The sequence below is a fragment of the Brachycentrus maculatus genome, unplaced genomic scaffold, assembly GCF_059751285.1.
Source record: "Brachycentrus maculatus isolate JH-2025_06_01 unplaced genomic scaffold, ASM5975128v1 h1tg000089l, whole genome shotgun sequence".
Lineage (NCBI taxonomy): Eukaryota > Metazoa > Arthropoda > Insecta > Trichoptera > Brachycentridae > Brachycentrus > Brachycentrus maculatus.
The window spans coordinates 1,998,529-2,013,156 of NW_028280843.1; the positions used below are offsets into that span (position 1 = coordinate 1,998,529).

Below are 14,628 nucleotides of genomic sequence, written 5' to 3' on the forward strand. Positions count from 1 at the left end.
TGTAATTTGAGATTGTGATCGTTAAATAACTCAAAATCGATGACTTATGTCCACACAAGCCTAAAGCGATAAAATAGGACAAGTATTGTACTACTTATGATATTTTGGTATATATACCTAGTACATGCCCGTGAATAACACGACAAATTATGATTTCAACAAATTAAAATATATATCAATAAACACTTTTCTTAATCGAACGTTTTCCAAAAAATCCATATAATTGAAATAATCATAATTTATTAATAATTATACGTACTTCTTCTAACCCTAATCTGTACCCAATCGTGCATATGGTACTGCATCGTATTGACGTATTATCTTGATCATCACTTATATGAAGGAAAGGTGATTAGCCGTGTGCTTCATAATAATATTAAATAAATATAAGAGTGAAAAATCACTTATATTTATTTATCCCCCTCCTCCGAAAATCGAACCCGAGACCTCCAGTACGATAGCCAAACGCGCTAACCACTGTATACTATGGAGGCTGACAAAATTATTGTGAATAAAAAAAATAGGTACTTGGCTGCGAATCGGCGCAATTGATATTTGTAAAGGGTAAAAAAATGTAACACTTTAACACATTATTATGTTTTAAAATGAATCAAATATTTACAAAATTTGCGTTACTCAGTTTTTTTTTTCAAATTAATCATTTCACAGGAATTATTTTTGTTGTAAATCTAGCGTTTGAGATTTGTTCAAATAACGTCGTTTAAATTTTCACCATTATGTTGCATTTTCATTTTTTAAATGTAAAAAAGTGTAAATAAAATATTACGCGACACTGACTAGAACATTCTTGAAGGGTGAAAAGTAGTAAAAAGGGAGAAGAATAATAAAATATGTATATATATATATATACCAATATATCTTATATACGAGATAGGTTATTCGTATCAATACTTGTCCTTTTAAAAATCAATTTTATATGAAAACTTTAGCATCCACTCGTGTGATATAAACTGAAAAACACCCTGACGTGAATCTCGAAGAATTGAGTGTCACATACCCAGATTCTCGGCGCTGGCGTTCATGTCGTGGAAGGGGCGGGGCCCCCGCGCGGCCCCGGAGCCCTTACCGCCGTGGGGCGCCGGCGAGTGCAGCGAGGTGCTCTTGTGCCGCCTGATGGTCGGCAGGCGGGACACGAACGACGCGTTGTGCTTGAAGCTGGAAGACAGCGGCGCTCGGCTGAGTGGGGCGTTAGACACATTCAACGGTTAGTCGTGTTAGTTCATTGTTATTTTTTTTTAAAGTGAACGGTGAATGATAAGGGGGCGTTATATTACAAAATATGACACAATGTAAACGATGAATGATAATGGGGAGTGTTTTATTACAAAAAAAATATGACTTTATTGAAAGACGTACGATGATTACACAATGTGAACGGTGAATGGTAAGGGGAGTGATATATTTGGTTGAATGTTTTTTGCAGATACTTTGTGGCACATTTTATAGACTTTGTTTTAACCACTTATTTATTAAAACATGATGACAAGGTTCTTGTCGAAACCGGTAGGTCAAAGTATACTAATAATAAAAAAATGGTTAAAACAAAGTTCTTTAATTTTATAAAGGAGTGTTATATTACTATAATATACATATGTAGTGACTTAAATGTAAGTTTGTCACGTACATGTTTATTATTATTTTTTTTAATTAATTGAATTACAAAATATGACAGAAAGTAAACAATGAATAATAAGGGGAGTGTTATTGTTATATTATTATATCTATATTATAAATATAACATAGATGTACGATTAATGATAATTACACAATGTGAACGATGGATGATGATTTTACAAAGTGGACATGATTACAAAGTTTACAAAGTTTACAAGTTTACAAAGTGGACAATGATAAGGGAGGTGTTTTAGTACAAAATATGACAGAAATATGATTTTGATGAACGATGAATGATGATAACACAAATAAAACTATGAATGATAAGGGGAGTGTTGTATTATCAAACAATATAAATCAATCAAAGACTATATGTTTGATTTTAATTGACTAAGTTTGTTTAGATTTAAAATTTTGCTTGGATTGTTTACTGAAGTGACCGATTTAACCTCCTTTTTCTTGTAGACGTATCACTCATGTTGTACATGCGTGCTAACTTTTTACGTTTTACTATCTTTTTAAGTTTTTTTATTTATTTTTTTGTTTTCTGATAGTCAAGTATTTTGTATGTTTTGTATTTTATATTAACACTTGTATTCTAGTTCTACTTCTTATAATATCTATTGTTTTCTTTCCAGTGTCCTTTACTATGACATAAATTTTATCGTTTACCCACACACTGGCCATGTCTTTGTGGGATCTTTTTTTGTATTTATGTTTAATTCATTTTTTTTGTATTTGAATTTATGTCATGTTTGTATAATGCAAAAGAATTTAAAATAATTGCAGTTTATATTAGCACTTTTGATCTAATTTTGTTTCTGATATCTATTGTATTCTCACCAGTGCAGTTTTATTATAACTAAAAAAAAATGCACACCCACACACAGGCCATGCTTTTGTGTGGGTGTGTATTTTTATTATGTACCTGTAATTATAATGTATTGCGAAATGCAAAATAAAATAAAAAAGAGAAAAATCGGTTTTCCTATATTTTTACGCGATACGATTATGACATTTTACATATCACGTAACACATAGCCGCCAAGTCTCGTGCTATCATTTGCATGCAATCGGTCTCTAGTGGTAATAATCCATGCCGCAACTAGCTAATGTATGGAAAAGTAATAATATGCAAATTATACGCCACAATAGCCTTAACCCCGACATGTATTGATTGATCGGGGGATGCGGAGAGACATATTGGGTTGATATTGTTATATTGTCGGCGATAATACGGCCGAGAATCGCCTGGCGTGTACGGAAATTGGATGGCTCTTTCTCGTAATTGGACACGGCATCTTGGCATTCAAATATCGCCCGACCGTGAGTTATGATTTGTCAAAAAAATACTCACTAGAAGGATTTCTCGAATTAGACGAAAGGTTAAAGATATATGGAAAATTTTACTCGAATAATAAAAGTATGAAGGATGGTCTGAAATTTCATCATCTTTTTTGCTCGTATTTAGAAATCACAACATCGTCGCACTCCTTACTAACTATCGTATCTGACATAGTTCTGAAATTTCCATTAAGAACTACTGTATACAAATTCAAAGATTTTTAAGAAAATATTAATAACTCAAATTACAACATTCTTCTTCTTCTTCTTCTTTTAACCCTTATCCACATCCAATGGTGCATAGGGCACTGTATCTTATCGATGCTAACGATTGATTGTTACTTATATGAAGGAAAAATCACTTATATTTATTTGACCCCTTCCCCCTGGGAATCGAACCCGGGACCTCCAGTACGGTAGCGAGCTGACTTTTACACAACGGAAGCGGAGGCGTCCAAAATTGCAAAAAATCACAAAAACTCGTTGTTATTAAAAAATTAATCAATTTAGGTCTCTCGGTTTTAAATATTGTATTTGCTCTCAACAGCTGTTGAACGCCGGCTACCTGACAAAACCCTATTGGGGAAAACAAACTTACGAAGTAGGTGGACTGGGAAGAGGTATTTGGTGCATCTTCCAAGTTGCGACACTCATAGAATGCTCGTCCGCCGCATAGCACCTCCACAGGGACTGGATGAGGGTGGCGGCGGGCTGTCTCCTCCGGATCATGTGCTTCTGTCTCTGCTGCTGCTGCACCTTCAGGGCGAACCCTGAACCGAGGATTCCCTGGGGAAGAAAGAGTGCATCCATGTCATCATATTTATTAATTTTCTACTGTTTTCATGACCAACAAAGCGAAATAAAGGAATGGGCAAATGATCAAGAGATAATACTAATAAAAATTGTAAAATAGTTTTTAATTTTTGTTTTTCTTTTTTTTTTGTATATTATGTTAAAATATTTTTTTTTATTTAAAAAAAATGTAAGAAGAACTCTACCGATAAGACACATAAGGTGGTTTTGTGGGGTCTCTGCAATTTAAAAAAATATATTTGTTAATGAAATATATGTATATATATATATATACATATATATATATATATATATATATATATATATATATATATATATATATATATATATATATATATATATATATATATATATATTTATATATACATATATATATATATATATATATATATATATATATATATATATATATATATATATATATATATATATATATATATATATATATATATATATATATATATATATATATATATATATATATATATATATATATATATATATATATATATATATATATATATATATATATATATATATATATATATATATATATATATATATATATATATATATATATATATATATATATATATATATATATATATATATATATATATATATATATATATACATATATATATACATATTTGTTAAGAAATAAATGTTTCAATAAAATAAAAAAACTTCTTATTTGAATTATTCAGCAATAAGAACTTTCATGCAACTCTATAACAAGGAAGAAAATTAAGTTATTGATATGAAATATTTTCCAACACATAATAATTTATTAATAGATTTGGCGTTTTATTCGTAGAACTACATTTTAATTCATATTTACTTAATTAAAATCAAACATTGACATAAAACTAATTACTTTGAAAATGCTATAATAAGGGGAAACATTTGCCGCAATTTTTTTATGTCTTCCTTAAAATAAAATACATTTTTTTGGAGACTCTAAATATCAGTGTTTGATTTAAATATTTAATTTACAGGTATAAATAAGAATTAATTTAATTTTATATATATAATTTTATATATAATATAGTAAAAAAAATTAATGCCAAATTGTATAAAAATACTAAGTCTTCTGATCGGACGCTATAAATGAAAAATCTTACATATTTTTCACGAATGTGACAAAGACTATTTACGTACTTTAGAAGTTAAAAATAATTTTACATGCCAAAAATAAAATCTTTGAAAAAATCTTAAATTTTTGAGTAATAACCATTTTCTAAAAATAAAATAATTGACCAAAGTATAAATTTGCCCTATTCCTATTTTTGTGAAGCAATGATTATAGATAATGGAATTGTATAACCATTATAATATTGATACAAGATTATGAAATATCACGCGACTGAGCGTGTAAGATACCCTTGGTTCGGTGAAATTCCCGAGAATTAAATTTCGGAAGTTTTTGTTTATGAAATCTGTACACACAAACCAGATAACCAGAACACCTTGTCTCTTTACGACCCAGTTTCTCCAGGGTATGTTTGACTACAATAGTTAAGAGACTAGGAATTTGTATTTGATTACGAATTTTTATCGGTTTTTGTGCGGTTTGATAGATAATCCTGAAATTATAATGTTCTGTTTATTCCCGAGAGTTACCTAAGATATAGATATAGAGAGAGAAATATTGTTTCAAATTCCTATATACAGGTCCAACCTGTCGATGGTTATGCCTGTAGGAAAAGCAACCGCTATGCTGAACAATATCATGGCGGATAATGATCTATTCCATGTATCTGAGGGGGTATTCCGTATCGGAATTCTTCTACAATTTCAACAAGAGTCTTTTTACTTACATTATAATTTATATTATTAAAATAATATACACCTGCTTATAAATGTAGTTTTGTCATGTATATGTTAATTTTTGAATAAATTAAATTAAATTGATTTGAATTCAAATGAATTGAATTGAACACTCGAAAGTGACTTAGTTTACCTGAAAACTTTTTCTTTTACCTTAAATCATTTTACTAATTAAATAAAAAGTATGTTTGCATTTTATTAATTAAGTAAACATCTGCAAAAAACCGTAAATGCATTATTTGGAAATACACCATAAGAAAATATTTTATACACCGCCTTAAAAGCTAAGATAATTCAATTTTCAAACCCCTAACCTTTTGCGTTACTGACGTCGCGTCGACGTCGGTTAAACTTACAATTTAATCAAAAGCGAAAAGAATTGTTTGTGTTAGAGTATGTGCTATCTAAAAGTCATTTAGAACATTCAAATGAGGTTAATATTAATATTAAATTCATTGCTGAAAATAAAAAGAAGGGCTCAAATAGGAATAAAAATGTGATTAATACAATTTATACTATATTTGGACCACTGTGTAAAAATGTATCATCTTACCTTGAAGTTATATTATATTAAAACTTTTTTTAATTTTAAACATTTTATCTTATATTTTATTTTGACTTTTATTTAATACTAGTTATACCTGTCCACGCATTTCTGTGACGCAGTCTATTAAAATGGAAAATAAATAATTAGAAATGCATACATTCTAATATATTTGATTTCACAATGTTTTTCGGCATAAAATATTTTAACAGCTTTCAAGAAGCCTATATACTTTCCAAAGAATAGAACATTTTCCGCCATGTGCAATGTTTGGTATTGCGTATGCTACAGTAAAGTTTATCTGATGGTCCTTCTATTATGGTCAAAATAAATGTTTATACAAAAAAATATGTTTTTAACTGTCACATAAAAAAACGCGTATTTGAATGCAACGTTGTGTCAAAATTATATTGTCATCGGTAAACTCTTTCAGAAGATTTAAGATTTAGAGCAAAAGAACATTTACATTTTTATCAATAAGTTCCGTTTGTTTTTTATCTATCATTTTATAGCAATCCATCGAGGTGTTTTAAACAATCAATCAATTAAATTTAAAAATCGCAATAAACAAACAATTAATCGTGGACCCAACATTTCGAGTAACAAGTTTTGATCTGCTCCGAAGGGCATATGTACAGCAGAACAGAGTAAGAACGGAGCAGGGTTACTGCAACTTATACTCTGGAGGTGGAAGAAAAGGAACAACCCTGATTGTAAGTGTGGAGCTGGGCAGACCATATTACACATAGTGAAGGACTGCCGGTTCAAAGGTTTTGGTGGTGACCTTCGGGATATCCATGAGGCGACTCCGGAGGCGGTGGACTGGCTGACAAAACTGAACCAAGGACTCTAATCCCGTAAGACGTAACCCATATGAGTGAAGAAGAAGCCAAAGCCATACGCAAAGTAAAGTAAGTAGGGTGTTTTAATATTTGTCGATTGATATCAAATCACGTAAGTAATTTTTTTTTTAATCTTGAATATAAAAGAAGCCAGTAGAAGGAAAAACCGTGAAATAATCATGTAAACCGCTGAATCGTTAAATTGAGAAATCCTCTCCATTATTCTACCGCAAAACCCGTATCAAACTCTAGGAAAAGTAAACGGTGGAACATCTCAATAAACAGATAATGGAATATATTTACACAAGAAGTGTTTACGAAAACATTCACCACGCTGTAAAAAGTGAATCCATTATATTTTTTTATTGTAATGGTGATTTTCGGATTAAGACATTTGCATTTAAACTGGTCGTTAGCATATTGACGTTTGATTTATTTTTACAAGCTTTCACTTAATAAAATCGAAAAAATATCTATTAAATATGAACTGAAAGTGTAAGGAAAATAATATTTTGTAGTAAAATAGAAAAGGAAATATAAAAAGCACAACCAAGGTCTTCATTTAGTTCTTTGCGAATTGAAAAAATATATGTATATGATCAGAACTCAATCTTGATATTTAAAACGAAAAAATGTATATTTCTTCTAAATTAAAAAAAAATTATATTATTGTAGACAATCCGTGGTACAAAAATCGTAGTTTAAATGTGCAATTTCAAATTTATTAGAATATGTATTTAAAAATACTTATATTTCGAGAACATCAACTTTTAAATATTTTAATAATACCTATATCCATTTGATATAACCACGAATATACATTAAAAGTGGTAACTTCAATTCAATATTGTAAAACAGTTTTAAAATACTTCCAGCAAAAAGTATTTTTTCAAATCACTTGCGTCAGCAGTGGTAAAAACCACCACTCGCATGGATCAATTTAAAACGTGCAAATGCATTTCACTTAACGATAAAGTCAATATTTATAATTTGCGCTCATGTTAAAAAATTGTATTTTTGATGTGGATTATTAACAAATAAATTATTACACCATATCCACTCCCTAGGTGGAGCATATGGAGTCCACAAACTGTCTCCAGGCTTTTCTGTCGGCTGCCAGCTCCCTTGCATCCTCCCAAGTCAGATCCGCGTCCCGAAGTTCTGACGAGAACTACCGACGAATTATCAGCAGTGGTCGACAAATTAGGTCAACAAATAAATAAAAATGTAAATATTCCTTTGTTCAAAATCTAAAATATCCTAAATTATTGACGGATTGCTTCGACATCTTGACACAACGATGCATTTGAAAGCGCATGACTATTTATATTTTTAAATAAAAATAAAAAGGGTAAAAAAATGTTTTTCAAAAATAAAAATAAATGACCGCAATGGCAGCGCCATCTGTTGAACGTAATAGCAACACACGCAATATTAAACATTAATCATGGTGGACAACGTGCCTCCTTATAGGTGCTTTTAATAAGCATTCTAATTTTTTTCATCGTAGATTTTTTTTATTTTCATTGCTTTAAAAACACTGTGAAATTATACATATTAGTAATATGTTCTTCAGACTAAATTAAAGAAACGCATGGTCGGTTACAGCTTAAATTAGTATAAATAAATGAAAAAACTTACTGCAGGTAGAGCGAAGAAAGATATACCGAGAAGTGCACAGAAGGAAGCTATGACCTTCCCTTGCCAAGTCTGAGGTACCATGTCACCATACCCCACAGTACATAAAGTTATCTGTAACAAATAAACATTATTATTTAAGTAAATTATCATGATTTACACAATTTTTATTAAGTTTTATTTTTATTAAAGCGCACAGATGCAAGATTTACTTCTATAGATACATTTAACGATAGAAGACATTACAAGTACAAAATATACTATTATATTAATACAAAGACTATAACATTAACAAAAAGATCCCACAAAGACATGGCTCGTGTGTGGGCATACATCTTATTTAATGTTTTCATAAAAGATACTGAAATAAAACTGTGGATGTCAAAATCAAAACAAATTTGTAAAAAGTGCATACCGCTCACTCCTTTCAACGTCATATATCAAAAATCGTAAATTTTCAGTTCTGAATGTTTTCGAAATTCCCAGAAAATGTACTACATATATCCCAGCAAAAGCGGCATGTTTTTAGTTAATATTTACCCGCTACAAGGCAGAAAGTGTTGTTTTTGCATTTTGATGAAAAGATATCATTTAATATTTTTTTTTTAAATCTAAAAATTTTTAAATGGAATAAAAACATACAGGTTTTACCTAAAAATATCCGTTGCATAGTAAAAAGTTCAATAAGTGGCTCGATATTTATTTTGAAAACATTTTATAATTTTAAACTTAAAAAAAGATCTCCTGAAAAATCTAGTTTTTTGATGAATGACGTTGTTGAAAGGAGTGAGCGATATATTCAAAACAAATATTTGTTAACAGAAAACAAAAAAAACTATTTTTTATTTTTTTAAATTGAAAGTAGGATTTTTATAAGACAAAGGACTTTCATAAAATTAATAAAAGACAGAGTAGGTAAACCTTGATAAAGCAAGCATATTTTTATTTCTCAGATATAATTTAATTTTTGAAATAGTGGAAATGATATAACATACGAATCCAGAGTAATTTGTTGAGGGTGGTACGAAAAAAAATTAACTTCATTCACAAATAGTAAATTAATTGTGCGGGCTTATTGCATTAAAAAAACATATTCCGACCAACCAAAAGTAAAACTAGTACGAGTTATCATGGATTGAACCTTTTAGAGATGTTTTGATTAAAATGCAGATAATAATACTTGATTCAACGATATTACAACACTGCAAATTTGGAAATACAGGCAAAGAAAGTACCATAGAGAATTAATATGACTCGAACAAAAGAGGAAGAGGAATCAAGAAAGGTATGATGTGATAGGTAGTAAAAGTTAGTGATATTTTAGATGTTTCTTTAAGGTTAAAGAGAGTGCATTTTCCACTAAGAGAAATAAAATTAAAATGGGTAAATTTTAAGTTAAAAATATAAACGTCATTTGACACTTAAAATAACTACTAAACTTATTTAAAATTATGATAAAATCATGGTTTCCAAATATTTTCTAGTGAAATAAAAATAATATCTCCCATTTATTGAATGTTTGTGAAGAGTGATAATCTGGATACGACCCTTAAAAAGGTCCACCGTTTAAAACTAACTTCAATCCAAATTGATTTTACCGAAATGGTATTGAACCTGTAGCCGAAAGTTAATTTTTCCTTTGAAATGGCCACTTACCGAAGTAATAAGTACCGAGTTACAAAGTTAGCGGCACAAAAAGACCCGAAACGTAAAAACGTTTTTGAACAAAAAAATATTTCTCATGCCGAGTGGAAAATGCTAACATACAAATGTAGGGATAAATACCTTTCTTAGGTTTACGTAACTTACTTTCTCGTATCTTAATGGAATCAAAGAAAGCCTTAAATTTAACTAAGAAAGCCTTTTAAAAAAAATTACATTAAATAAATAAAAAATTAAAAACGGTGATAAAATATTTATTGTGAATTATAAAATAGCATGGATGGCATATGCGAAAATTGTACTTATCCTACAAATTGTACAAAAATAACGTATTATGCACCATCTGATGGGAACATTTTTTTTAATATATGTATATATATATATATATATATATATATATATATATATATATATATATATATATATATATATATATATATATATATATATATATATATATATATATATATATATATATATATATATATATATATATATATATATATATATATATATAGATATATATATATATATATATATATATATATATATATATATACGGTAGTTACAAAGTAAGAAAATCGTACGTACATGATAAATATATGTATGTAAGTATGGTTGCCAGCCACATACAAGATATTATCATTATTTTGAATAACGATAACATGTTCCTAACTTTAAACTAAGAATTTAGTATAGGCGGGAGTAAAAACGTGATTAAACTAGTGATTCTAATAGTGGGATGCTATAGATCCTAGGATAAAGAAGGAAAAGCTCAAATGAAGGCAATATTTATATTACTCCCCCTCTCCACCTCTTCGCGAGGATAATTTCTGGAGAATTTATCTCTCTTCCGAATTTATTTCTTAGAGGCGCTAGAGCGAAAAAAAATTGAGAGCCAATGTTTAATCTCCAGCTCACTATTTATAACTACAACAATTATATTTGAAGCTTCTTTTATTCATGGAAAAATGTTGCTAGTTTTTCAATTTTTGTAAGTTAAAATGTCTTAGAATATTTTTTTGAACGCAATATTATTTTAACACTTTCATTACCATTTTAAAGATCAAATAGTTCTTATGTCTATTTTTAGTATTGTTTAGTGGGTGTACTACCTAAATATATATTTTTTAAAGAAAATAGAACAATAATCATTTATTTAAGATAGAAGTGAAATGAAAATGATACATTTTCTTGAATGATGCTTTTACAAAGCGAAATGCCACGAACAAGTACAAGGAATTACTGAAGCAGATGCTTTTAACTAATGCCAAGTCAGGAGTCGGTGTTTAATTAGAACAATTGTTACAAAATACGGTCGACTCTAGTGCACTCAGTTTCAGGGACAACACGAACTAGCATTTTGAAGCAAGGATACCACTGCTTTTACATTTTACATTTGCCTCTATGTGTTTCGTTAGTTTGGAATAGTTTAAAAGAAAATGTGTACAACTTTTTTTGTAAATTGTAAAAAAGTCATTCGGAAAAAGAGTTTTTTTTATAAATCATAAAAAATCATTGAGAGACAATTGTTCATGACGGAAACATCATTTTAAAATTATATTATTTATTGATTCAGCATTAACTTTGTGGAATGACAAGATGATCATTTAAAAAAATTAACACTTGTTTAATACCACTTAATTTCTTCAGTTATATTTCTTTTCACACGACTTATTTCAAAAACTACAGATGTTTCCATCAACTGGTGAATAGAAAATTACTAAATTGTTTAAGTGGTATTATACAGGCGTTTAATTAATTTTTAAATAATTAAAAAAATAATAATAAAGAGCTAAGCAATCCAACGAAAAATTTTGTATGGTATCCTCATAAACTGAAATGATTTAAAATATGTTAAATGTAACATAGAATGATGAAATACATTTATTCATAAAATATGCAATGAATATGCTTCATCACGTTCAAAACTAATAATGGAGATTATTATTGCTACCGAAAGGGTTAAGTAATTTATTTTAATTCTTCGTTATTATGCTTAAAAATGGAAGCTTATAAATAATTCAGCCAAACTTAGTCTACACCGCTTTCCACTATTTCTTCAAATTTCAGTATGACCTTTTTTCATTAGTTGTATATTACCACTTGAAAACTTTACATTAAAATTATTAAGCATACCTTACTTGCTTCAAATTTGGAACATTGAAAACCATGGTAAATAACCATATACTAGTACTCATACAACTATTCTTGACAAATCAGAAAACCCATATTGTTTAAACAAAGTCGAACTTAATGTTTGGAAAAGGCCATCACTTGAGTTACTTTCATAAAAATACACAATATTATAAACATACAAAAATTGTGTCATATTTTGCTCCCTTATTAGGAATATACACATTAAAAAAACCGTACTTGAAGTTCTGACAAACAAACAATAAAACACTTAGGGTATATTTCAGAAAAAAAAACACTGCTTAATTGTACCTATGCATTTACATTTTTTTGAATACTAAAAGATTCAAATTTGGATGTAAGGATGGAATATTTTATATGACATAACTGGTCAGTTCTCATTTTGTTTCTAATGCCTTCTGTATATAAACATCAAAGATCAATTGTTTACAAACCTATTTTTTTAATGCAATTCCAAAATTCTTTTTTTTCCTTTGAGTATGCAAACTTGAGTAGTGTGTTTGTCAATCATAAGTAGAATGGTGAATGTTACACGAGCATAAAGTGATAACTTAACCAGCCTATTACTAGTCATAAGCCCTATAAATACTTAGACCTAACAACATATTCCTCTTCATCTATGTTGAGATGTCAAAATGTTACAATTTTTTTCTTCATAATTTGTACACCGCGAATACAATAAATAATAGATTAACATGATTTAAGTTTATTTACGAAAACTGAGATATTCACCGTCCCGACGCCAAATCTTAAAATTGACGTCTTAGCACATCGCCACATGGCGTGGCGTCTGCGTTTACCGGAAATGCGTACAACACATGCAAGTTACATGCACACTTTCTATTAATGAACATGGATCGGAGATTCGCGTTCCTATCGTAAAACCAAAAATTTGATACGATCGAAAATATGCTTCATAATTTACGCTGGTAAGTCACATAATAACTTATTCGGACTTGATATTACCCATATAACAATACATAATTAAAAATCAGCTTTTTAAATTTAATCATAAATTTGAAATGATAATCTCGAAAAATATTTTATTTCTACCTTTATCTGACGCTTATTTACGGATACTTTGATGTTTAGTCCGATATTCTGCTGTGTGTATTCCAGCCACGAGGTTTGTTATTCCTTAAGAAGTTGCGAGAAGTAACAACTACAATTTATAATCATGGCAGTTTGACATTTCAATTAAGTAAGTTCATTTTTTAATCGAATCGAATCTCCGTATTTCAATTTTTCAATTAAGCGAAAACGTGTTCTTACGAAAACATTTATATTGTTGTCATTACTATTTTTACGGCCAACTGGTTAACGTTAAATAAAATCGAAATATTTTGTTTGATTTTCGATTTTTTAGCATCAAATTAATTAACCTCGAAATCAAACTTTGTGATTTGCCGCAATAAGCTTAAAAGTGTAACACAGTTGCCCTATATATTGCAATACGACCTATGAATACTAGTCAGAATCTGACGTCATAATGAGTTCCCTCATCCCACAATCATAATTTTTGTTACCCATTCGAATGCCCTGTGTGTGTTTTTTCTGTATTTGTAAATTAAACGAATCTAGGTTATAAAAACGTGTTTTTATTCCCATTAATATGTATTCTGTTTTCGCCCCAAATAGAATTCAGGCTTTCTACGTTTTCATATACTCAGAAACATTAAAGACCTCAATTTTTTTCAAATATCGGGACTTTTTCGACGGTGTTGGAACATTCAGACACTATTGACGAAAATTGTGACATATGGTGATGCATTGGGATAAATAGCGACCCATACCTATCCATAAGAAAATATCCATACATGTTAGTTCACATTATGTAGTACAAATTATATAAAGTATTTTTTCTGCGTGCAAAATGTAGTGGTTAGCATATTTAGCTACCAAAGTAGAGATCCCAGATCCCAGTGGTATGAAAATACGTAAGTATTTTTTCAGTCCAATATTTATTTAATATAACCCTAAATTGGTACCTTAACCCAGGACTGATCATCTTGCCTTCACATTATAAACTGTCACATTAACATTGCATCAATTTCAACTCAGTGCCCTATGCACCACTAGGTGCGGATGAGGACGAGTAGCAGTATATAATGAAAGCCGCTTTAATTGGCAAGGTTCTATCGATCTTATTCTGAAATCATGTAT

The 14,628-nt window shown here is 29.3% G+C and overlaps 1 protein-coding gene across 9 annotated transcripts in view; it reads right to left on the reverse strand.

Annotated features, from left to right (window-relative positions):
- LOC148310710 (potassium voltage-gated channel subfamily KQT member 1-like) overlaps nt 1-14,628 on the reverse strand; it is a 261,723-nt gene that overhangs the window by 58,288 nt on the left and 188,807 nt on the right. For 7 of the 9 annotated variants that reach the window (XR_015837366.1, XM_088257926.1, XM_088257929.1 and 4 more), the window contains 3 exons: nt 8,650-8,760; nt 3,578-3,765; nt 1,019-1,197 (listed from right to left, as the gene is read on the reverse strand). Coding sequence is in view for 8 of the 9 variants with exons in the window: in XM_088257926.1 (XP_088114052.1) it covers nt 1,019-1,197; nt 3,578-3,765; nt 8,650-8,760 (478 nt within the window). In the remaining variant the exon portion in view is untranslated. The remainder of the gene's footprint in view (nt 1-1,018; nt 1,198-3,577; nt 3,766-8,649; nt 8,761-14,628) is intronic. The other 2 variants (XM_088257927.1, XM_088257932.1) reach the window with 1 other exon arrangement.